Here is a 21,914-nt window from a genome sequence, read left to right on the forward strand (position 1 = left end):
TCTTTCCTTTCAGTATATTTATCCTTTCTCATTTTACCTCTTTGTCAGTTTGCAACTGCATCTTTCATCAGGGGTTGCAATTTCCTGAAACTAGTTAAAAACATTAAGTAGAACTTATGCTGCTGGCTTTATTCCAGTTTTTAATGCCAAGGAGCCATGAAACTGCATGGAAACATGTACACTGTGTTTAAGCCATGAACACTTCTAGGTCTTGTAAAAGAGGGTGTGTGTAGACTTTTTATAAAAATAATTTATTTTCATCTTTTTTTTCTTGTGCAAAACATATACTATACTATGTAATATCCAGAAATTCCTTCCAGTTTGTGTTGTGACCACTGTGTTTCATAAAAAATATAAAAATTGTATGAAAATCTTGAAGAAGGCATAAGATGCTAAAAGGATTTATTAGCTGTATTTCCATTCTATAAAGCTTTCAGTGTCTTTGTAACCATTAGAAGAGGTGGACTGAAATTTCGCTGTGCAAAATATGTAAAAAATCAGAAGTGACAGGACTTACTAATACTCAGAAGCTTTAAAAAATTACGTGTGCCTCTGTAACACTTCTATCGTAGCGTGTCTCAATGGAGAATGACAGTCTGGTTGCAGAGAGAGAGAGAATGCTTTTAGAAGAACTGGAATCATTAAAACAACATTCTGTACCCGGAAGAGAGAAGCTGGCTTGTGAGCTACAAAACAACAGCACACAAACAGAGGTAAATATGGACTTTGACTTTCTTGGCAGCTGTGGCATGTCAAACCAGTAAGATTTCTTTTTGCTGCTACTTTTTTCATGTAATATATTTTCCTAAAAGATGCTGGGTGTTGCTTAAACAGAACAGGTTTAAGAATCAAAAGGTGGTACTGGTAGGCATTTTTTATTTTTTTTTACTTCAGGTAAACAGAAGGTAGTTTAACAGCTTGGAGGTGGGGATTATTGCTATAGCTATTTGCCTAGGTAAAGTCACATTTTCATATTGCTATAGCAACACCAACAGAAAATTCAAGGACTGTTTATTCAGCATTACAAAGTTCTAATAGGCCCTGCCTTCGATTTCCTGTTTTGTTTTTATTTGGTTTAGTTAATTTTTCCACAGTGGAGGAGTATTTCTTGATCTGTAATTCAGTGCAGAAGTTTCATTAACAAAACACAACTAATTTAGGTTTTTAATTTCATATTCTACCACATACAAGAAGAATATGTTGACTCTGGCATGACAGGATTTCTGTTCTTTTTGTCTTCTCTCCCTCTGCAAAAACTTAATCAGAATGAAAATGAAAACCAAATTGACGTGAGAGAGCAGATCTTTGAGCATGAAGATGAAGGAAGAAAGCCTGATGAAACATCCTCAGCTCTTCTTTCTAAAGAAAGGTGCTTAGAACTGTTAAAATATTTTTATTTTTTTAATTTTGATGATCATGTTCTTGTTCTTAAATCGATAATATTTATAAGCTTTATCCTGACTGCTAATGTATTTTTTTCATTCTAAATAACCATATTTCTAAGCTTACATACTTTCGATTAAACAATGATGGGCTTTTTATAAAGCCCAACAATGTAACAGCATAGAGGATGAAACAAATGTTAGTCTGTTTTACTGTGTCTTTCGTATTACGCTTGTGTACAGTAATATAAATAATTAATACATATGTAAGTGTATACATTGTATGTATATGCATGAAATAAGCTTGTATGTATATGATTATTCTATTTGATAATGCCTTTTGACTATTCTGTAACTTTTTTGATCTATGTAGTGGAACAATCTTTTTAACTGTCACTTTGAGAAAAGAGTAAATTTATAATGAATACCAGGCAAACAGTATTCAGTTAACATAAAACCTCTGTTTTAAAAGAATAACTAGTTAAAATAGCAAGGTAAAATAGAACTATTGATAAACGGTTTGACTTTTTATGTATTTTGTAAAAAGAATTGACTTCTAACACAAATGTGCTGTTAATATTTATGTATATGATATGGGATTTAGTCTTAAAGAAATAGTTTAAACTGCAGATCTTTCCTGGTTGCAAGGATGTATAAGGGATTAAAAAACACTTCAGAAGCAGAGGAAAATCAAAGGACTGATTAGTCTCTGTCATGCAGGCATGTTTTTCAGAAAGCTAATGAAAAGCTCATGAAGATTCTTTTAGAAGTTGTGAAGACAACTGTGGCAATGGAGGAGACAATTGGTCACCATGTGCTCGGGTTACTGGATCGGTCTGGGAAAGGCCAGCCTTCCAAACCAGCTGGATGGGACACAGAGACAGAGGAATCAGTAAAACCCTGTATTCGTGTGGGTTATGAAAAAGGTACTGTTTATATGGTTTTGCATACTTTTATTATAGATTTAAATAACCTTTAGTTTTGAAATTTTTCATAAAAACTAAACTTTTTTTTTTTTAACTGTTTTTCATGTGAATGTGTATGATATCTCTGCTTAAGAGACAACGCGTCTGTAGTTGTCTGCATCATGCCCCAGGACAGTTACAACTCCTATCTAGGGTCATATTGCAAAGCCTGCAATGGAATGGGAAAGTAATTGAGAAATACAAAAATAAGCATGTTCCTGTTGAAGGATGCAAAGAGAAGGAGAATTAAACATAGCTCCATGTATCTTCCACCAACTTTACACCTTCCTTTTTATGTATGGGGAGTGGGAACTAGTGTCAAGGGCTGTATCTCTACTAGTGCACTTAGTGTACATAGGGATGTTGCTGCTCACTCTGGCTAGCAGGCATGGGACAGCCTGTATATATATATGTATGTATGTGTGTGTGTGTGTGTGTATATATATATATTTATATGCTTGAGGCCTTCCTTAGCCTCCTAAAGAGGGTGGTTGCATGCAGATAGCCTTTTGGAAGCAATTCCAGGAACTTCTAACTGTCAAGACTTGCCGATCAGCTGTTTGGAGGAGTGCTAGTTAGCACAAGCCTAAAAGGAGCATTTTAATGTAGTTAATTGATTACCACTGTCTAAGAACTCTCCCAGATCTAATTTTTTGTGATTGTACTAGAATAGCGTCTGTCCATCTTTCTTTTGGGCAAGAATAGGAGCTCTACCATACTGCAGTTTAGGTACCATTTAGGTGCCATTAAAGTTGTGTATGTTCATCTTGGATCTTGTGGGGAGGCAATGTATAGAGTACAACAGATCCATTCAGCCTGAAAACATTATACGTCTGGATTTGGCTGGAATTTTAACTACTGTTAATGAGAAAAAGAACTTAATACTTTATTCTCTGTATGTCTTAATACAGAGAGTGCTCTGTATTTCAATATTAAGAAAGAATCTACTACATAGTAGTAACACAAATGGTAAATGAAGATGAACTTTACCTCTTTCATTCAGAATGTAGATTAGTTTTACATACAAGTCACATCAAGGCTTGGGGCAAGTTAAAGGATGTATGACTTCATAGCAAAGTGACTTCTCAGTCAATTGCTCAAAAGATTGTCTGCAGTGAAATGTGTATAGCTGCAGTCTAAGAATTCTTGAATTTTTCAAGTTAACAGCACTTTTATGCTTGTACTGCTGCTTCATTAAATAAACTTCATAACTTTTGTTTTCTGCTTATTTCACTGTATTTAATTGTGAGGACAGTTAGTTATTTTTTGAAAACTCATATTTCGAGAGGCTTTGCCTTTTTCCGCAAACTTTATATTGGATAACTAAGCTTCTGCCCTTAATTTTTGATGCTTGTGCAGGAGATCTTAAAGATTGAGAACATCCGCTACTATAAATGAAAGAATCACTTCTTTCAAAATTAATCATTGTTGCACTTTACTTTGGGGTGAGGAATTAATGGAGTTTGCTTATGTTAAAACAGCTAAAAGTGTCCTCAACTGCTGGCAGTTATTTTCCGCAGAGTTTCCTAGCCAAACAGTAAAAGGAGCAATGACCAGGCTCAAACTTTGCTACCACCTCCTTTTGTTTTCTGAGGTAGTCTTAAAATTTATGTAAACTGCATTTTAAGTGTTCTAAATTAAAACCAGCTATTTAGAAATATTCTTTGTATTCTTAATATTCTCAGCGTGTAGTCTGAGGTGTGTAAAAAGCATTGGGATTTTCACAACATACATTGCCCAAAGAGATAAAACCATGTTCCTGCTTATGAAGGCAGTGATCACAGGTTGACACAGTTACATGTGTTGTGGTATTACCTAGTGCATTCACTGAATCTAGTTCATAGTTACACGTATTCAGAGGACATGTACTATTGCTTTTCTCCCTCATTCTCATTTGCTGAGAATATTACTTTCTTTTCTCAGATAATATACACATAACTGTACGTACAAATGGCTAATACATGAATGTTGCCCTCCACTATTCTCATACATGCTTGCTCTACGTGAGCATGTACAATGCGCAATACATGCATTTGTTTTTCGCCTGTTCCAGCACAGCAATGTGTGTACCTGGATGTGTCACTAATTATTGTAATGAACTATTCTTAATATGCATTACTTGCATTACATATATACACAGTTTTAGAAGTACCATTATTTGGTATTTTGGATGTTTACAATACAGACTTATGGCTGGGCTTTCATAATACAACTGTCTGAATGCACAACAGGCCCTGTAATTGGAATGTATTGGTGATTTCTTGTGAAGTCTTCTGATGAAAGAGTACTCTCTTAAATAAACAGGACCTCTATTCCTTTCTGATAGTGATGAAGGTTGACTGTTCTAACTCTTGTGTTTGCTATTAGTGTATTTTGAAGAGGCATGTAAGGTTTCACTATTCTGTAACAAAGAAATACATCTGCTATTGGAATGCCCCTTTTTGGTGTATGAGCGGCATTCAAGCTGTCCCTTTCAAAATGATCCAGTGGCATCCTTGCTGTCTACATAGTTCTGCCACTGGGGTCAGACAGCCATAATAACAGTCATACTGTTTCATCAGCAGAAGTATTCAATCATAGAATCATAGGATCATAGAATGGTTAGGGTTGGAAAGGACCTTAAGATCATCTAGTTCCAACCCCCTGCCATGAGCAGGGACACCTCACACTAAACTATGTCGCTCAAGGCTCTGTCCAACCTGGCCTTAAATGCCTCCAGCGTTGGCGCATTCACAACTTCTTTGGGCAGCCTATTCCAGTGCCTCACCACCCTCACTATAAAGAACTTCTTCCTTATATCTAATCTAAACTTCCCCTGTTTAAGTTTGAACCCATTACCCCTTGTCCTACCACTACAGTCCCTAATGAAGAGTCCCTCCCCAGCATCCTTATAGGCCCCATTCAGATACTGGAAGGCTGCTATGAGGTCTCCACGTAGCCTTCTCCAAGCTGAACAGCCCCAACTTGCTCAGCCTGTCTTCATATGGGAGGTGCTCCAGCCCTCTAATCATCCTCGTGGCCCTCCTCTGGATTTGCTCCAACAGCTGGATACTTCAAGTGGAATTAGATGACAAATTCTGCTAGTGTTTTCAGCAAGAGGGCTGTTGCTGTTAATTTCCTATACTTCTACTGAATGGCTTGAGAGGACATAAGCTTTTAAAAGTTTTTCCCCATTGTTTTCTAGAAGTAAGAAATAGGTAGACACTACTTCTGTATTTTAATCTGTGCATGTTGCTGTATTTCTAACACCTAGCCAAACAGGTGTTCATAGAGTCTTAGAATGGTTTGGATTCGTAGGGACCTTAAAAATCATCTAGTTCCAACACCCCTGGCATGGGCAGGACATATTCCACTAGACCGCTTCCTTTCTAATTTCTTAGGAAATTTGTAGGAATAAATTTGTACCAATACAAATGTAATAATAAAGTAGAAAAAAAAAAAGTGTTTAGTAAAGTAAATTCTCTCTGACCTTCTGAACATAATCTATATTTATTGACAAACAAAACTCAGCTTACTGTTTTTGCCAAGTCTCAGCATTTTAAAAAGCTGAATCATTAAGGTTGCATACTTACAAGCACAACCTGATGTATACAGCATATAGAGGTTTATGTGGGACCTTGTCTAGGTTATTGGCTATCACAGGATTTTATTTCTAGCAGAGTAAGTAAAGTTCAAATTTCAGTCATAAAACATATCCTTGGAAGTGAACAGCATTTGTGCAAGGTAAGCTGGTGAGTTAATTCTATCTGGTGATGTGGGCCAGGAATCATCACAACAGAGCCAGCAGGCCTTGCTCTACTCCTCCTTCAGATGTTGTACCTTGAGTAAAGGGACTGTAGTGCTGCAGGTTGCTCTGGAGAAGCCTGTGCAGTTATGGCATTCATTGTAAAACACTTTGCCTCCTTTCTGGGCTCCTTGTTTCTGAACAGCGTATCAGGAACAAGGTAGTAAATAGCTTTATATACCGACCCACCATAAAACTGATTTTTTTTGTTTTCAGCTTGTAACCCCTAACCTTAATTCTTTAGTGGAATCCCAGGAGTAAACTTTGATACTAGTTCTACATGATGCAAAATATGTATTGCTTCGGAAGTGTCAGTTGACAGTTCACATGCAACTTCTGTGTCTGAAACTTGTAAGCACTGTAGAATTAAGCACTTTTCTTAAGATTTAGTGGGCCATGACATCTGACGTGCTGAATTGCAATCTTTATGGCAAAGGAAACAATGAACATTTGTTGGTTTGGGGGTTGTTTTATTTTTGTTACACGGAGAGAGTTTACACAAGGAAAAGACATTTTTACTTGGGCCAGTTACATTCTATTTATTATTTTGAGTGAACTGAAAAAGAAAATTAGGAGATAGAAAATTTGGTTTTAGTTCTACTGTGGTGGAAGAATGAAAAGCATTATAAGGATTAGTAAAATCAGAGCTAGGAATTCAAGTACCAGGGGCAGTTAATAAAACTGGACAACACTTCTATTTCTTGCTTCCACCACTGAAAATCTTCTGGCGAGATGCTGTGTACTAGGGCCATTTTCAGGGGAAAAAGATACAGAGATTTTCACTTTGCTGTTAGTAAGACATTGAACATAAACTCCTGTTCCAAAGTGTCATTTTGTATAAGTTATAATATGGGCACCTACATTTATCATTTGCCATTGTTTTTTCTATTTGAGTTGTCAACCCTACAGTATAAACAGAATTATTACAGGGTTTGTGTGCATTTGATACTTTCTGGTTTTCCTTTATTATCTTTGAGAGTAAAGTTTCCATGTTCCAAATTGTACTTTATGTGACAACTCTTTTTCTTTTTTCTTTTTCTTTTTTTTTTTATAGTTATATTTCAGGTAAATTATGATATTTTATTCTGAGATTTTTCATGTAATGAAATTACATTGTAACATTGATTTATTTTGCATTTATCCAGAAGAAAGGGAAGCAAATTATGAAAGACCTGACATAAGCAAAACAGGAGTTCAAAGTCTTGTCATGCCTTCTTGGAGGCCAAACTGTACTGTTCTGGTCATTGGCAAGAAGTAGTAATAATATTTGTGATACTACTAATGTAAGACACATGTTCCTGACCTGGCTTTTAAAAGATTACGTTCCGAGCAGGCATCAACCTTTTAAGCTTTTCTCTGAAAGTTTCCAGACAGCCAGAAGTTCAGGTGATTTTGTAACAGACTGCACAGTTCTGCAGTTATTCTGTATAAAGTTTATTTTTGTATTTGACATACACTCATCATTGCACGCTTCAGCTGTACCACTTGAGCAAATGATTTACTAAAATATAAGGGTTATAGAACGTGAATTAGGGGTTAAGCCTGAGAAGGAAAACAGGGACATTATATAGATAATTTGTACTCCATCAGGAAAGAATTAGTTTGTGCAATAACTAATATGTAATTGTTTTATCTTGTTTATAGCTGTGCTACTGTACTGTGGGCTTTTATTTGGTGAGATCTCTGAAGCTAAGCAGGGTCTTACCTGGTCAGTACTTAAGATGGGTGGCCTCCAAAGAGCATCAGGTGCTGCAGTAAGTGTGTCGATGGCTCAGTAGGGAATGTTTTCCTTCAACTCAGTCTTTAACCAATACCTTGGCACAGCATTTGGAAACACTTATGCTGCTGGATGTCCATCTTAATGAAGGTCCTTTCTGCTCTGAGGATATTAAAGCTTCTGCATCATTATTGACATTTTGAAACAACCAGAACCAACCCAAATTTTGGTGGTGAGAAATCAGACTGCTATTGAATAAAAACTGTGGAATTGTTAATTTTGCAGCCTTCCTTACACTGCAGGGGGGTGAAATATTAGGGTGTTATGAGGAAGCTTTTATGCTATACAATTCCATTGAAAATCTTCAGTGTGCTGGCAGAGAATGACTGCTAGCCACTGCTAGGGTGACTCCACTGTAGCAGTTTGTTCCAAAGTGCAGTACTGAAAGTGCTTTGAAATCCTGTGTAGATGAAAGGTGCCATGGGAATGTGTATTCTATTCATCTGGTTATTCATTCCATTCATGCATATAGTGTGCTTCTGTTTTTTACCCTTTGGAGTGTGAAAATAGTTTGTAACTTTATATCCCACATACCTAAAAGGAGATATGAAACAGTAATGATGTAAGTAGAAGAAAAAAATTACTAAGTACCTCTGCACTTTAAAAATCTTAGCAATTTTAAGATAAAAGTAAACACAATGAAACTTTTCCAAATTAAAATAGCTCTAGATTACTTTGTTGTATATGAGTCATATATACGGCTGCATCTGTAATGAAATAAAGATGTAGATATTATTATCAGAATGTTTGCAGGTATAGTAAGTAAGCCAGGTGGTTAATGATGTTGTAACTTGTTAAAAAAAATAAAAACAAACCTGAAAACTAGAATCTGACTTCCTCTCTAGGTTCAAACAACATCAACAAGAGGATTTCCAATGTTATTTGCATGCCTGGTTAAGAGGCAAGAGCAAGTGTAAGGAAATTGTGTCTGATGAGTACTGACTACAGTTTTTGAAGGCAATTTTGTAAAATTGACCTATTACAATTTCATTTCAATTTCTGTAACTAAACAAACTGTTCCAGTTCAGCAGTCACAATTCATAGAGTAACCAGGAACTTAAATTCAGACATAACCCAGTATTGCAACTTCACTGCTAAACAGGTATTGACTAGTCCTAACTCATTTAGTCATACTGCTGTTTCCCAAATAGAAGGTGGTAGGGATTTTTTCTTCCTTTTTTCAGAAAATCTGAACTAAAACCAAGATCCAATTGTTGAAAAAAAACCCCAAAACTTAACACAAAAACAAAGCACCAAAACATTGAATTGATTTTAAACACATTTCAGGAATACACTTCATTAAAATAAACTCTCATTTTAAAAAAACTTTCCACAGTAGCATTTATTTCTGACATTTCAAGTCAAACAGCCTAATGACGTAACACTTTTTAATTTTTAAAGCATGATATCAACAACAGTTACCCACCGTCGTGATGTGCTACTGTATTGTTACTCCATGCTGGAAGTGTGATTTGGAAACACCTCAGGAGTTTGCTTGCATTTGTCTTGCTCAAATACAGCCCTGAATTCTAAATATGGCAAAAATACCATTTGCTAGATGAATTGCTGTTAGTTTAATACCATAGGCAAATTTTGTGTCTCCTGCTTTTCAGACAGAATGGATAATGACCCTAAACTTACTAGATCGCAAGAAAGTTGAACAGCAGGCAGGTGCCAGGTGGCCCACCAGTAGGGACAGTTACAGTCCTCTGCATTGTCCTTGATTTGTTCAGCTACTCATTTTAATCAATTTTCAGTTCATTAATAATAATGCTGAATTTTGATGTTCTGTATTCTAGTCTGTTTGTCCTGAGAAGTTGTCTGAACTATGTGCGTGTCTTTCCCTTACTCACTTGAGGCTGTGCTTTTGAATCACTACTTGAACAGTTAGTGTTAATGCACGCCAATATAGCTGGGCATTGGTGAAGCAAGGATCAACAGTCTGCTTTGTTTTGGTTTTTTGGCACCTGGTTGTATTTTAAATACAATCTTCCAAGTTACTGTTTCAAGTTATTCAAAGTAGTAAGGGTTACTGATAGAAACAAAGGTTTAAAGATAAGCCTCAAAGCTAAAAAATGTACTAAAAGGGCAACTAAACTATTTTCTGTTAGTATCTCCTTTTCTCTTTCCCTTCTGCTTTTTTTTAGTCAACACATTGTGTATCTTGTTTGTATAAATTTTAGTATGCAATAATTTCCCTTTCTGTCTTTGTGATGAATACAAATATTTCAATCATTTTATGACTTGTCTTTCTAATCGTAACTTGGATGTACAGTTTTTCATGTTTTGCTGTGCTGAGTGTGTGTGAAAAGGCAATCGTTGTTTTTCCAGAGTCCTGTTCCTCATATCGTGGGAGTAGTATGGGAGATGATGATATTAACATGTGGTCAGAAGCAATGGATGAAGGACTGTTGAGCCAACATCTTGCAGAAAGTGGAGTGGAAATAGATCCTGAAAATGAAGAACTCATTCTGAATATTAGTTCTCGACTACAAGCAGCTGTTGAAAAGCTTCTGGAAGCTATCAGTGAAACTTCGAATCAGGTAGGGTGGTCTAATAGTGATGCATTTTGAATTTTGTGTCTTGATTTATTTTTTTTTCTTCTTTATTTTTCTCATGACTGTGTTTTTGTAAGCCTGAAACCTCATATAAGGCTCATTGTGAAAGCTGAAACAATACTAAAAGTGCCTACACCCAAAAAAGTCCACTCCTGCATCATCCAGTGATGAATTTAGATTCATGTTAGATATCTCCTTTGGACTGCAGAGGAAGTCTGAATTTGAGCATGTTTGTTTATCTTGGGCACGTTTCATTGCTCATACGGGTGGGTCATCTGCATTCTACTGCAATCCAGAGATGAGACAGGAGGTGTCAGGGCACATTGAGCTGGCCCTTGTGAAAAGGGAGGCTTAAAGGGGAACTGTGCCCAGTTCTCTTGGCAACCATTTTAAAATGTCAGTTGACTGGCCAAAAAGGTGGAGCTTTGTGCATTAAGCACATATCCACCTTGCTATCAGAAAAGGAGTTTGCACTTCCAGCTTTCTAGTATTTATATGAAGTATGCGATTCATAAATACTCTTCAAAAAAGAGGCAGTGTATGGCTTACTCCTTTGTGTTTGCTGTCAGGGTACTTTGCATGGCAGGATGTTAGTTGCTCTCTGGGTGTCATGGTTTAAGCCCAGCTGGTAGCTCAGAACCAGGCAGTCTCCCTTTCTTCTTCTCCCCCAACTCCAGGAGGGATGGAGAGGAGAATCAAAAGAAAGTAACTCCCATGGGCTGAGATAAGAGCAGTCTAGTAACTAAGGTACAATACAAAACCACTACTGCTACCACTAATAATAATAATGATAACGGAAATAACAAGGGGAGGGGATACAGTTGCTCACCACCCACTGACCGATACCCAGCCCAACCCAAGCAGCGATCTGGGCCTTCTGGGTAACTCTCCCCAGTTTATATACTCGACATGACGTGCTGTGGTATGGAATACCCCTTTGGCCGGTTTGGGTCAGGTGTCCTGTCTCTGCTTCCTCCCGGCTTCCCCTCCTCCCTGGCAGAGCATGAGACTGAGAAGGTCCTTGGTCAGAGTAAACTTTACTTAGCAACAACTATAAACATCGGTGTTATCAGCGTTGTTCCCAGACTGAAAGTCAAGAAACACAGCACTGCACTAGCTACTAAGAAGGAGAAAAAATGACTGTTATAGCTGAACCCTGGACACCGGGGTACTTCCCCGTTAATTGATATGGGAGCTATATGCCTAGCTCAGTTCAAATCACACGGCTTATATCATGTGCTCTACTTTTAGATTATGTACATGTCAATTTGAAGGTATCAGAGTAAATACTCTGTCTCCCTGTACTTTATAAGCTCTCTTGAAGAACTCAGTCTTTAGAGTCAGCTCTTTAATCTGTTTGAGACTAGAGTTCAAAGGATACAATATATTCCATAGTACAGACCGACCCATGTATTTGTTAACCAAGTAATACTATTACTTAATAAGTCATTACTTCCTTGTCTCTGGGTGTAAATTACGTAAATCATAACTACTGGAAATGAAGGAGAAAAAATCTGTGTTAATGAAAGTAATATGAAGTCTAATACTTAAAAGTTTTAAGCATTTAAGTATTGTTGCTTTTGAAAAATGCTTCAAACATGAAGTTGATACTCGTTTTCTTTTTAAAAAAAGAAAAAGAGACTAATATGTGACTTACTAAAATTTAAAGTAATTTAAATACAAATTCAGCGAACTTCCTCTGGCAAATAGTCTGGTGGGTCTTATAAATCAGTTTCTGCATTGCATTTATTTGCAAGCTCATTCTACAACAGCTCTCTTCTGTTTGAGCATAAGTTCAATTAAAAAGAGATATTTGGCTTTTTTCAGGTCTTTTTTCAGCTTAAGACCTAGTATTACATAAGAACAAAAAAGGATACACAAATACTCCAATATATGGAGTTCTGAAAAAAAATATAGTTAAGCATTCGTAGGAAATCGCCCATTTAAAGAGCAGATGACAGACAAAAAAAAAAACCAACTTCAGAATTTTACAGTAAATAAGAATTCATGCTGCAATTATAAAAGTATCATCGATATATTATTTTTTCTGAACATTTTGCTGCTGATATTTAAATGCATTAGTTTTATACATAGCCCTAAATTATTTTACTTTTGTGACTGATATTTTTGCAGTAAGTATTTACTTTTCATGGTACTCATGAAGTACTCTGTATTCTAAGTAGCTTACTTTTATTTATTGTCTGTTGATGAAGAAAGTTTATTTTCCCTTCATAGCTGTATAGCTGAGACCTTGCTGATACCAGCAACAGAGTTATGTTTTGGCTCAAACACATACACGCATTCGTTTCATTAATATAGATTATACAAATATGGATTTATCCCTGATGTTCATATCTGTTTGGGCTTTTTAAGGTTAATAAAAACTTAATCTGTTTACACATTATCCCACAGTATTGAGTATAAATATTGACGTCTTTTCTGTAGAGGTATTTTGCAAGCATTCAAGCTTGTCTGCTTTTAAGTATCTGTTGTGTACTTACTGTATTATACACAGTTCCTGTATATACCAAGGTTTTGTAGGTGACTTGACAATTACTGTTAAATATTTGCAAACAGAATACTTTATTTTTTCTACTCTGAAATATTTTATAATCTAAAACTAATTGCAGGTAGAAACTATTTTAACCTTTCCTCTTACTCACTTGTGTTGTGCATAAAGGCATGTACCCATGTCTTCAAATAAACTTAAAAGAGTGAGAGAAACCTGGCAAAATCTTCAAAGGAGCTATATAAGACCTGTTTGAACATAAGCTTTCAGACCTGAAGTGCAGTTTGAAAGTTTTCAGGCAAGGCATATAGTGGGTGTATTAATTCAAATTCTACCTGCTGGTGTTATGTATTGGTAAATAAATCAGGCCACTCCCCTGAACTGTTTCGGTTGGGAGATACTAACAGGAAGCCTTTAACTAGCAGAGCTTAAGAAAGTTCTTCCTGTTGAATCAACTCCAAGATCAAGAATGAAGAAAATCAATGACATATCTGTATTTCTCTCTCATCTGCCATAATGGAGATGGAAAGCCGTTTTTAGTTTCTGTTCTGCTAGCTTGCTTGTCTGCTGCAGTGTACCTGTGCAGGTAAAACAAAATTACGCTTCCTTGCCTTGGAAAGTACCTGTCAGCTGCTATTGGAAGATTTCTGTTGCTTTTTCATGCGAAACTTCTCTAAGCAGGATTTTTAGGAGTGACTATACAAAGTTTTCTTGCACTTCTCTCTATTTTGGATTAATCAACAACCGAATAACTCTGCTTGAGAATGTGATTTGAAGCTTCCTGATGATTTTAAGTAGGTTTGTCACCGATAGTGCTGATATGAGTCTTCAAACTGCTGAGTAGACATATTCTGTTTACAAATACCGTGTTGGAATTTTCTAAAATGAGCCTAGCTAGTGCAAAATACCCATGTGACAATTGAGAGGGCAGCAACGACGGTATTTTTTGGAATGGATTCTTACCGCACCTACTGGGCATCTAATATCTTTAGTGGTTTGTGGACTGAAGGACAAGAAGAAGATACATACGAGGTTGAATCTCGTGTGCCTTTACCGTATCCTTTTCCTTTTACTGAACACTTGGATGAGAATAATTCTGTAGTTGTAAATACTTCAATTTTTCACTTCAGCCACAAAAAAAATGGGCACATTTTAAAAGTTATCTCTAAAATCTCCTTGCCTACACCTCCCTATTCAGTAAGTATAAAAGTTTTTAAAAGAAAATACATTTTAAATCAGCTTATATAGAAGAGAATAGACTAAAAAAATTATATAAACTTGTTTCTGTTGTTAAAATTATATACTGCTGACAGGGTTTTTTCCTAGGCAGTTTTTAATGGGCACTGAAAAAGCTTTAATTATACAATCCTCTCTGTTCATTTCTAACAAGAGAAATTTAGCAGATACAGAAATGTATTGAATTACAGAGATTTGAGATCTCTTTAAAGCACTTCAATGTTACCTTACATATTTCTCACTGTGAATAGTTTACTTTTATAGTTTTTATGCACTGACTAGTAATACTAACTAGCACAAGCTTGTTAATGGCTTCCAGTGATCCCATTAAGAGGTTTTAGTTCTTGGAAAATCATGTTCATGTTTGTGTGTCTTTTTTATTGGTTTTTTTTTGTTTTGCCCTGTTGTTTTTAATAATGCCTTGAGTTGTTAATATTGAAAAAAGCTAGAGAATAATTTTTATTCTGAGTTTTAGTAGGAGCATTTGATTGCTTTTAAGTAAGCCATTTTTATTACTATGTATGTACAGTAAACCTATCGTATCTTTGCCTTCTATCTCAGGTGGGTCTTTCATTAAACACTTCAAAATGTAAGAATAAAGTGATTTTTAAAGTACCTCAAACCAGTGCAGATATTCAACTGCAGTATTTATACCTTTCTTTAACTCCTGTCAGAATAAATACACATTAATGATGTCCATCTAAAAAAGAATGCTGGACAAAATAAATAAAATATTTTAATTCAGTGTATTATAATGAGAACTTATTGATTATTCAGACATTCTTTTCAAAGTGTAATTTTATTTATAAATTAATAGTTTTGTGTGCAATTTTCTATGAATATTCCTAACCCATTTTTACAAGTTTTTAAAGCAAGCTAATCATACTCATTAACTTAGCTGGAAATGGTGAGAAAGCTTTTGTTTTCCAAGAAATTGAGAGAAAGAATGTTTATAGAAACTGTAGCAAAGCCACAGATGTTATTGTCTTATAAATATCTGCAAATATCCATAATATTAAAAAGGAAAAGTAAAAAGAAAGGGGTGAGAGGATCAGAAAATATGTATTATTTCATGTTCTGACATTGTTCTTATTTTGAATATGTTGTCTTATTCTGAAAAAGACATGCTTTTCAGTCCTGGTTTTCCAATAGTTTAGTAGAGTGACATAGTAAGATTGTGCTATGTCTGTACAGTACACATTAAATATTAACCCATCAGACAAGCAGAGAAGAATATTTAAAAAAAAATCCTTAATGTATCTGTTAGGTGGACATAGTGGTCTCATTTATCTTAAGGAGAAAAAAGATGATGCACCACTTCTGTCAGTTTATATCAAAACTTCTGCCAGCTTTATGCAATGTTTTTTAGCCATTCTAAGTATATGGTGTGTGGTAGCTTACTCATATTTAGTGGAAAACTTATATGCAAACAAAGGTGAATCTAGTGTAAACTCCTAAACCAGGAATCACGGGAACAAAGACAAGGATTTAGCCAGGTGGCTCGCTGCGTTTATTATACTGACAAAGTCTATTTGCTTAGACTTTTGTACTGAGTCAGTCTTCCTGTTGTACTCCTCAAATGTTTGTTCAATAAAGATCTTATCCGATGTCCACTGCAGTTATGAGACTTCTCATCACACTGTAAAGCAGCTGTTATTTAAATGGGGAATGATAGAAGAGTTGTCAGAAAACCTTTGGTTTGTTTAACTTCTGTAATTTTTTCCTGTGGTAGCTTGAACATGCTAAAATTACTCAGACAGAACTCATGCGAGAGTCCTTCAAAAAGCAACAAGAGGCCACAGAGTTTATCAAGTATCAGGAAGAACTACAAGAACGTCTTAATGAAGAAACCAAAGCCAGAGAGCAGTTGGCTTTGGAACTTACTAAAGCTGAAGGTGAGTAGCTTTTTCATGAGTTGTTGAACTTTACACTCATCTACTAATTAGAAGATGAATTAGATTAATTTCTTTGCAGATTTTTAGAATGTTACCAGCCTTCTAGATAGTTATGGATAAGATGACCTCCGGAGGTCCCTACTAACATCAGCCACTCTATGATTCTGTTTCCCAATTTTGTCTGATTATTGTCTGATTTACTAAAATTAATAGCTTGGGTACATGTTTGTCCAGACAAGCTTAAATATTAGCAACTTGCTATCATGGAATGATAAATAGATGAAGCAGGAAAGCACTTTCGGAGATTATCTATTCCAACCCCATTGACAAAGGAGGGTCAGGTAAGAGCGGGTTGCCCAGGACTGTGTCCACTCAAGTTTTGAATCCGTGTTTGTCCATAATGTCTCTGGGCAGCCTGTTTTAGAGTTTGACCACAGTCAAAGAGGGGAAAGAGAAAAAAAAAATTTTTGTATGCTGAAATGCAGTTTCCCATATTTCAGTTTGTACCTGCTGCCTCTCGACCTTCATTTAGTTCTCCACAAACATAGATAAAAACACAGAACCTTCGCTCTTGACTTGAATGCTATGGTGGTGATATGCTTCAGTTTGCACTCTGTTTAAAGCCATCTTTATAAGTGCATTTGCAGCTGCATTAAGGAAGCAATTAAAAATTGTAGGGTATTACAACAAGGGAGATCTAATAATCTTGTCTGACATCAGGAAAATATGTTCAAACCTGACAGACACTTAATTTGTTCTTCAGAAATAGGTTTGTTCTCTTGATAGCCTAATGTTTTTGTTTCCACCCAGCATTTCTACGATTATCTCTTTATAATTAGCAGCTGGAAAAGATACACCAAACACCTACCCTATAGGTAGGTTGTCTGTAGTAGTAGTAAGCAGAAATATATTTTAGTTAGTTCTAAAGATAAGCAGACTTCTTTGAAGTCTGTTTCCAAGTGGGAGCATAAAGTTTCATAGCCAAATGGTATTCCTTGAGAATGCTACCCTGCCAGTCTTCATCTTGTTTTTACATAGATAATCCAACATGAGTTCACACGCTATTAATAGATGGACACACATAACCAGACAAGAAGTGCAGGTTTCGAAGCCAAGTGTCTAAAATGTGGAGTGAGAGACACTTGGTGGCCTGTCAGTTCACACAGCATAAATGTTGTGTGTCATCAGCATCAGTACTGGCTGCAGCATTTCAGTAGCTTTAGCAAAACTGGAAAGGAGGAAAACTGATTTCACAGGGAGTGGATTCGAATCTGAAAGTGGCATTATTACTTTTTTTTTGTTTAATATTAAATTAAGAGTGAAAAAAACCTCATATAGAACCTATCGAAACATGCGAAGAAAGATTAAATCTTCTACCAAAATGTTGACCCAAGAATTTATGTTCTTGCACAGATGTAGTTACAGAACTGTTTAGTATTGATGAATTTCAGAACATTGGCAGCTTTTATGTTTGTTGCTGCTTTTCTTCAAGGATAATATTTTTGTTTTGTTAGGTTGGGTTTTTTTTATTCACACATCTTAAATAATAAGGTAGTATAGACCAATACATTAAGACAAAGCAGAAAGGTTACAGTTAAATTTTGTTTAAAGGTAGGAATCTGTCATAATATCAGAGCTGTCTGCATAAGTTTAATCCTACAAGTAGTAATTAAAAAAACACCAGAGGCTGAGTTTATTTTTTAGAAGTGTTTATTGTGAACTTATCTGTTACTTTGCCTTCTGGGTCTGTATTTTTTACGTTAGTCAGGTTGTCCACCAAGAATTATGAACTTGCCTCTTCTTTATTGCAAAGGGTGCTTGCATAATTGTATTTGAAGATGACATCCCACATAATGAGACCTGCTTATTATCCATTTTTTATTTTCATGTTTTCATTTTTATCCTATTACCACCAGACAAGCAAATAATCTAAAATTAAGTAGATTCTTCCCTTGACCAGTGCAATTCTGTCATAAAATTTGCTTGTGCAAGCATACTAATAGCAGCAAAGAACCTGCAGACTCTTACTAGATGCCAGTTAGTGATAATGGGATTGCCCACATGTAAATAAAGGCAGAATTTACCTGTAAAATTTCATTAAATACTTGAAATACTCCATCAGAGCCTGGTTTGGAGATAAAACAGGTCAGGCAGATATGTGTTTTTTGCTAGCAAAGAAAGTGTATTAAACACAAAAATCTAATGACAGCTATGAAAGTATGTTTTGCACTCTGGTTTTTATATGATAGTGTTTTATTTGGGGAAGAAAACTTGGAAGCTTGAAAAGGGGAAAAAAATCGCCAAAAATTTCTAACTGGAATTTAATTGTAATCAGAGCAATAGCAATGTCAGTTTATAAGGCTTGACAGACTAGCTTTTTTGATTTGGTTCATTAACAGTTCTGGAGTATAAGACAGAATCTGATGCTAGTTTTAGCCCTTGCTAGATATATTGCACAGTTGAGCAAATTCAGTTCAGTCTTTCACAGGAATTCAGCTAAAATGTCCCTCATTGCTTGAATGCTTTATAACTCCTGAATTAATTCAATCATTTTTAATCCTTTTTTATTGTGAACTTCTGAAATTAATGCACTTCTAAATGACAGGCACCTTTTTTTTTGGTGTGATGTAACGAAACAAAAATGCCATAGACTTCTCCTTATTTAATCTCTTCTGCTCATTGAACTGAGTTGTGAGCATACTCTGACAAAGCCAAACTACATTCTCTTATCAAATTCCTTTGATAGGTGTGCAGAACGATGTCTTAATTCATCATACATCTGATGGTACTCTGTCTTCTCTTGAGATAAAATGTGTCATTTTTGATTGTTTCTTTTTTATCACAAAAACTGCTGCGACTGACACATTTTCAAACCTCTAGTGTTTTAGTGGTGTCAGATGTGATTTATCTAATGTGATAGAAACGCTAATGCCTATTTGTTCACTGAACTCTGACAACCTTCGTTACATCTCTTAAACAAAAAAAAAAAAAGGCAGGAGTAAATACCACAACATGTGGTCTTTGCAGACTACTCCTTCATACCTTTTTGGTGTGGGTGTGCACTCTATTTAACCTGGGAATGCCCTCTCAACTTCCAGTCTGTTAAGTACTGGTTCTGAACAGCATCTGATACAATGGGAGTAATTACTAGCATTTGTATTGCCTCAAATTTTTGAATTGCTGTTAATGATGTTTTTAGATCAGTAATTTTTGTTTCAACAGCCAGTCCCTCTGTGCAGTTGTGTTCTCTGTGAATCCAAGTCTGGGAAAAAAAGATTAGTCAGCAGTGCTTGGCTGATATGCATGAGGAGCAGATCTGTGTTTCTTGGACTGTATATGCAAAGACCACTGTTACTTGATTTCCTCTGATAGGGAACTAAGTGATCACAGAGTTTTTACTTTGCATTGATAACAAATGGAAACATCTTCAGGTTTTGTATATTCTCAGGCATGTGGGAATACTGTCGTAACTTGACAATGCAAAAAACCTCAAATTGTTCTGTATTGTCTTTTAAAATCTGCCCCAAAATTTATGTCTACAGGCCTCATTGATGGTTACGCAGATGAAAAAGCATTTCTGGAAAAGCAACTCCAGGAAAAAATAGATGTAATTGACCATCTTGAGCAAGAACTACTGTGTACAGGTAACAAATTACAGGAGTTAGAGGCTGAACAGCAGCAGATCCAGGAAGAAAAGGAGCTGCTTTCCAGACAGAAGGATGCCATGAGAGCAGATGCAGGACCAGTCGAACAGCGTATGTATTCCTTACAATCACTTTCTTTTTCTTATACTTTCAAATAAAATAGTAAGTAATCTTAGTGGTTCCTCCCCTCCTTTGTAATCATTAATAAAAATGTGATAGGGCAAAATGGGGTATTTTTATACCTGTTGCCTAGTGTTAGCACAGTAACTTTTCTTGATATGTTAAAAAAAAAATCATTGAGGTTTCAGAAGTATTGAGCAATCACAATTATTCTTTAAGCCAGACAAAGCTTGATACCTCTGAAAATCTGCTCTTATTTTTATTATCACTGGAGGTGGAGTATCTTGAAGTTATGGATAAAAATGCTGGTCTAAATACTTTCCAAATAGTATTTTAAAGGGACTAGCAAGCATACCTACCAGAACATGATTGCCATACTTACTTTAGACACAGAAGATACACTTTTGTAACAAATTCCTCTTTTGGGGAAGAATGGCACAAAAGTTGTATAGTAAGGAAAGCCTGTTACCAACCTGTAATGAAAACTTTCAGCACTGTGGTGAAAATTCCAGATACATACCATGTCCATGTAATCTAACTAACTGCTTCTCAAAAAAAAAAAAAGCATTTACCCTGTGTCTTTTAATTCTTCCTTAAACTAGTAACTTTTATGTGTGATAGGGGAAGAAAATTACAATAGCAGTATTTTAAGAATTACTGATCTTTCAAGGACTCCAGTTTAGTTATTTGGTTTAGGTTTCTAAGTATTTTGAAGTTATTTTCATGTATAATAACTATAAGGATAATTCTGTAAGTATGTAGGTACTGACATCATGCATACCAGAGTAACTTATCACATTCCCTAAGTTATCTCAACAACGTTATCATTAGATGCCATTTCTATCTTTGGCTTCATTTTCTCTTACATTGTTGCACCACAGGAAAACTATAGCTGGCATGTGAATTACTTTGCTTCTTTTTTTTGTTTTCTCTCTTTCTCTATTCTCCTAGGCCTAGTAGATGCTGCAGTCGATGCAGCTTCCCAAGCAGGTGTGTTTGTATGTTGCATGGCCAATCTGTAATTGGGTGGAAGACTTAAACGTACTGACATTGTTAATCAGGATTATTGGGCTTTTGGCTTACTGACATTACTTGTAATTCTTACTGGCCTGCAGCTTTGATGTTGTATTTCATACTCAGTTTTACATTTCGCTAACCACATTTCTTATAATTTCTAAACATGATAAGCAAATTCATGAATAACCATCATCTTATTCACCTATGAATTACAGATACTTAGATGGTATTGGAGAGAGATTTTTGTAGCCTTTTTTTTCTTCATTATGATTTCCAAACACAGTTGAGTCATTCATTAGAATAACTAAACACTGTATTATATTGATATATAACAGTTCCCTAGAAACGAGAATTGGTTAAATATGATGTAAGATGATGGTGCCTAAAGGATCTTTCTTCTATAGTGAAAGTAAATTGTATTGTTTCTGTCTAAATATCAGTCATGTTTTAAAGATTATCCAAATGTAATTGCACTTTACAGTTTGGATTTTACCTCAAGGGATTTGTATGGTTAGTTAATATGTACTTCGGTGGGCTGTGGCTTCAGAGGCTTAATAGAGTGGTTTGGGGCTTTACTGTGTATGCTTGCCTTTTCATGAGGACTCAATATTGGGCATCCATGCAGTCATTCATTTTACAAAGCTCCAGTTACAGGTCAGTAATTTCCCTCTCTGTCTGCCCGGCAACCTTGCTAAGTCTTTCAATGTTTCCTTCAAATTACTTACATGTATCACATTCAATCATGAAGACTGGGAGTGGATTGATTTTACTGATGCTGGGGATGAGAAGGCGGTTGGGTTTTCTGTACTTCATCATTAGCTTACTCTAGCTGTAGTTTGAACCCATGCATTTTATTTTCTTTTCAATTACACAAAGACCTTTTAATTTATATGGAACTTAAACAGGCAAGTGATCCGAACAACTTCACTAACAGTTCTCTGAAGACTAATTGAAGGATAGTGGTTTTCATATGGATTTGATTTAGTGGTAATCTTGATAATTTCTCAGAAGAAAATACATTTTCTAA

General features: G+C 35.7%; 1 protein-coding gene across 1 annotated transcript in view; it reads left to right on the forward strand.

The window, feature by feature from the left end:
• AKAP9 (A kinase (PRKA) anchor protein 9) overlaps positions 1 to 21,914 on the forward strand; it is a 72,523-nt gene that overhangs the window by 21,893 nt on the left and 28,716 nt on the right. The window contains 6 exon segments of the mRNA XM_010018914.1: positions 573 to 713; positions 1,266 to 1,369; positions 2,103 to 2,308; positions 10,240 to 10,451; positions 15,944 to 16,106; positions 19,649 to 19,861. Of these exon segments, the coding sequence (XP_010017216.1) occupies positions 573 to 713; positions 1,266 to 1,369; positions 2,103 to 2,308; positions 10,240 to 10,451; positions 15,944 to 16,106; positions 19,649 to 19,861 (1,039 nt within the window).

This window comes from Nestor notabilis, unplaced genomic scaffold (genome assembly GCF_000696875.1).
Source record: "Nestor notabilis isolate BGI_N333 unplaced genomic scaffold, ASM69687v1 scaffold5047, whole genome shotgun sequence".
Classification (NCBI taxonomy): Eukaryota; Metazoa; Chordata; class Aves; order Psittaciformes; family Psittacidae; genus Nestor; species Nestor notabilis.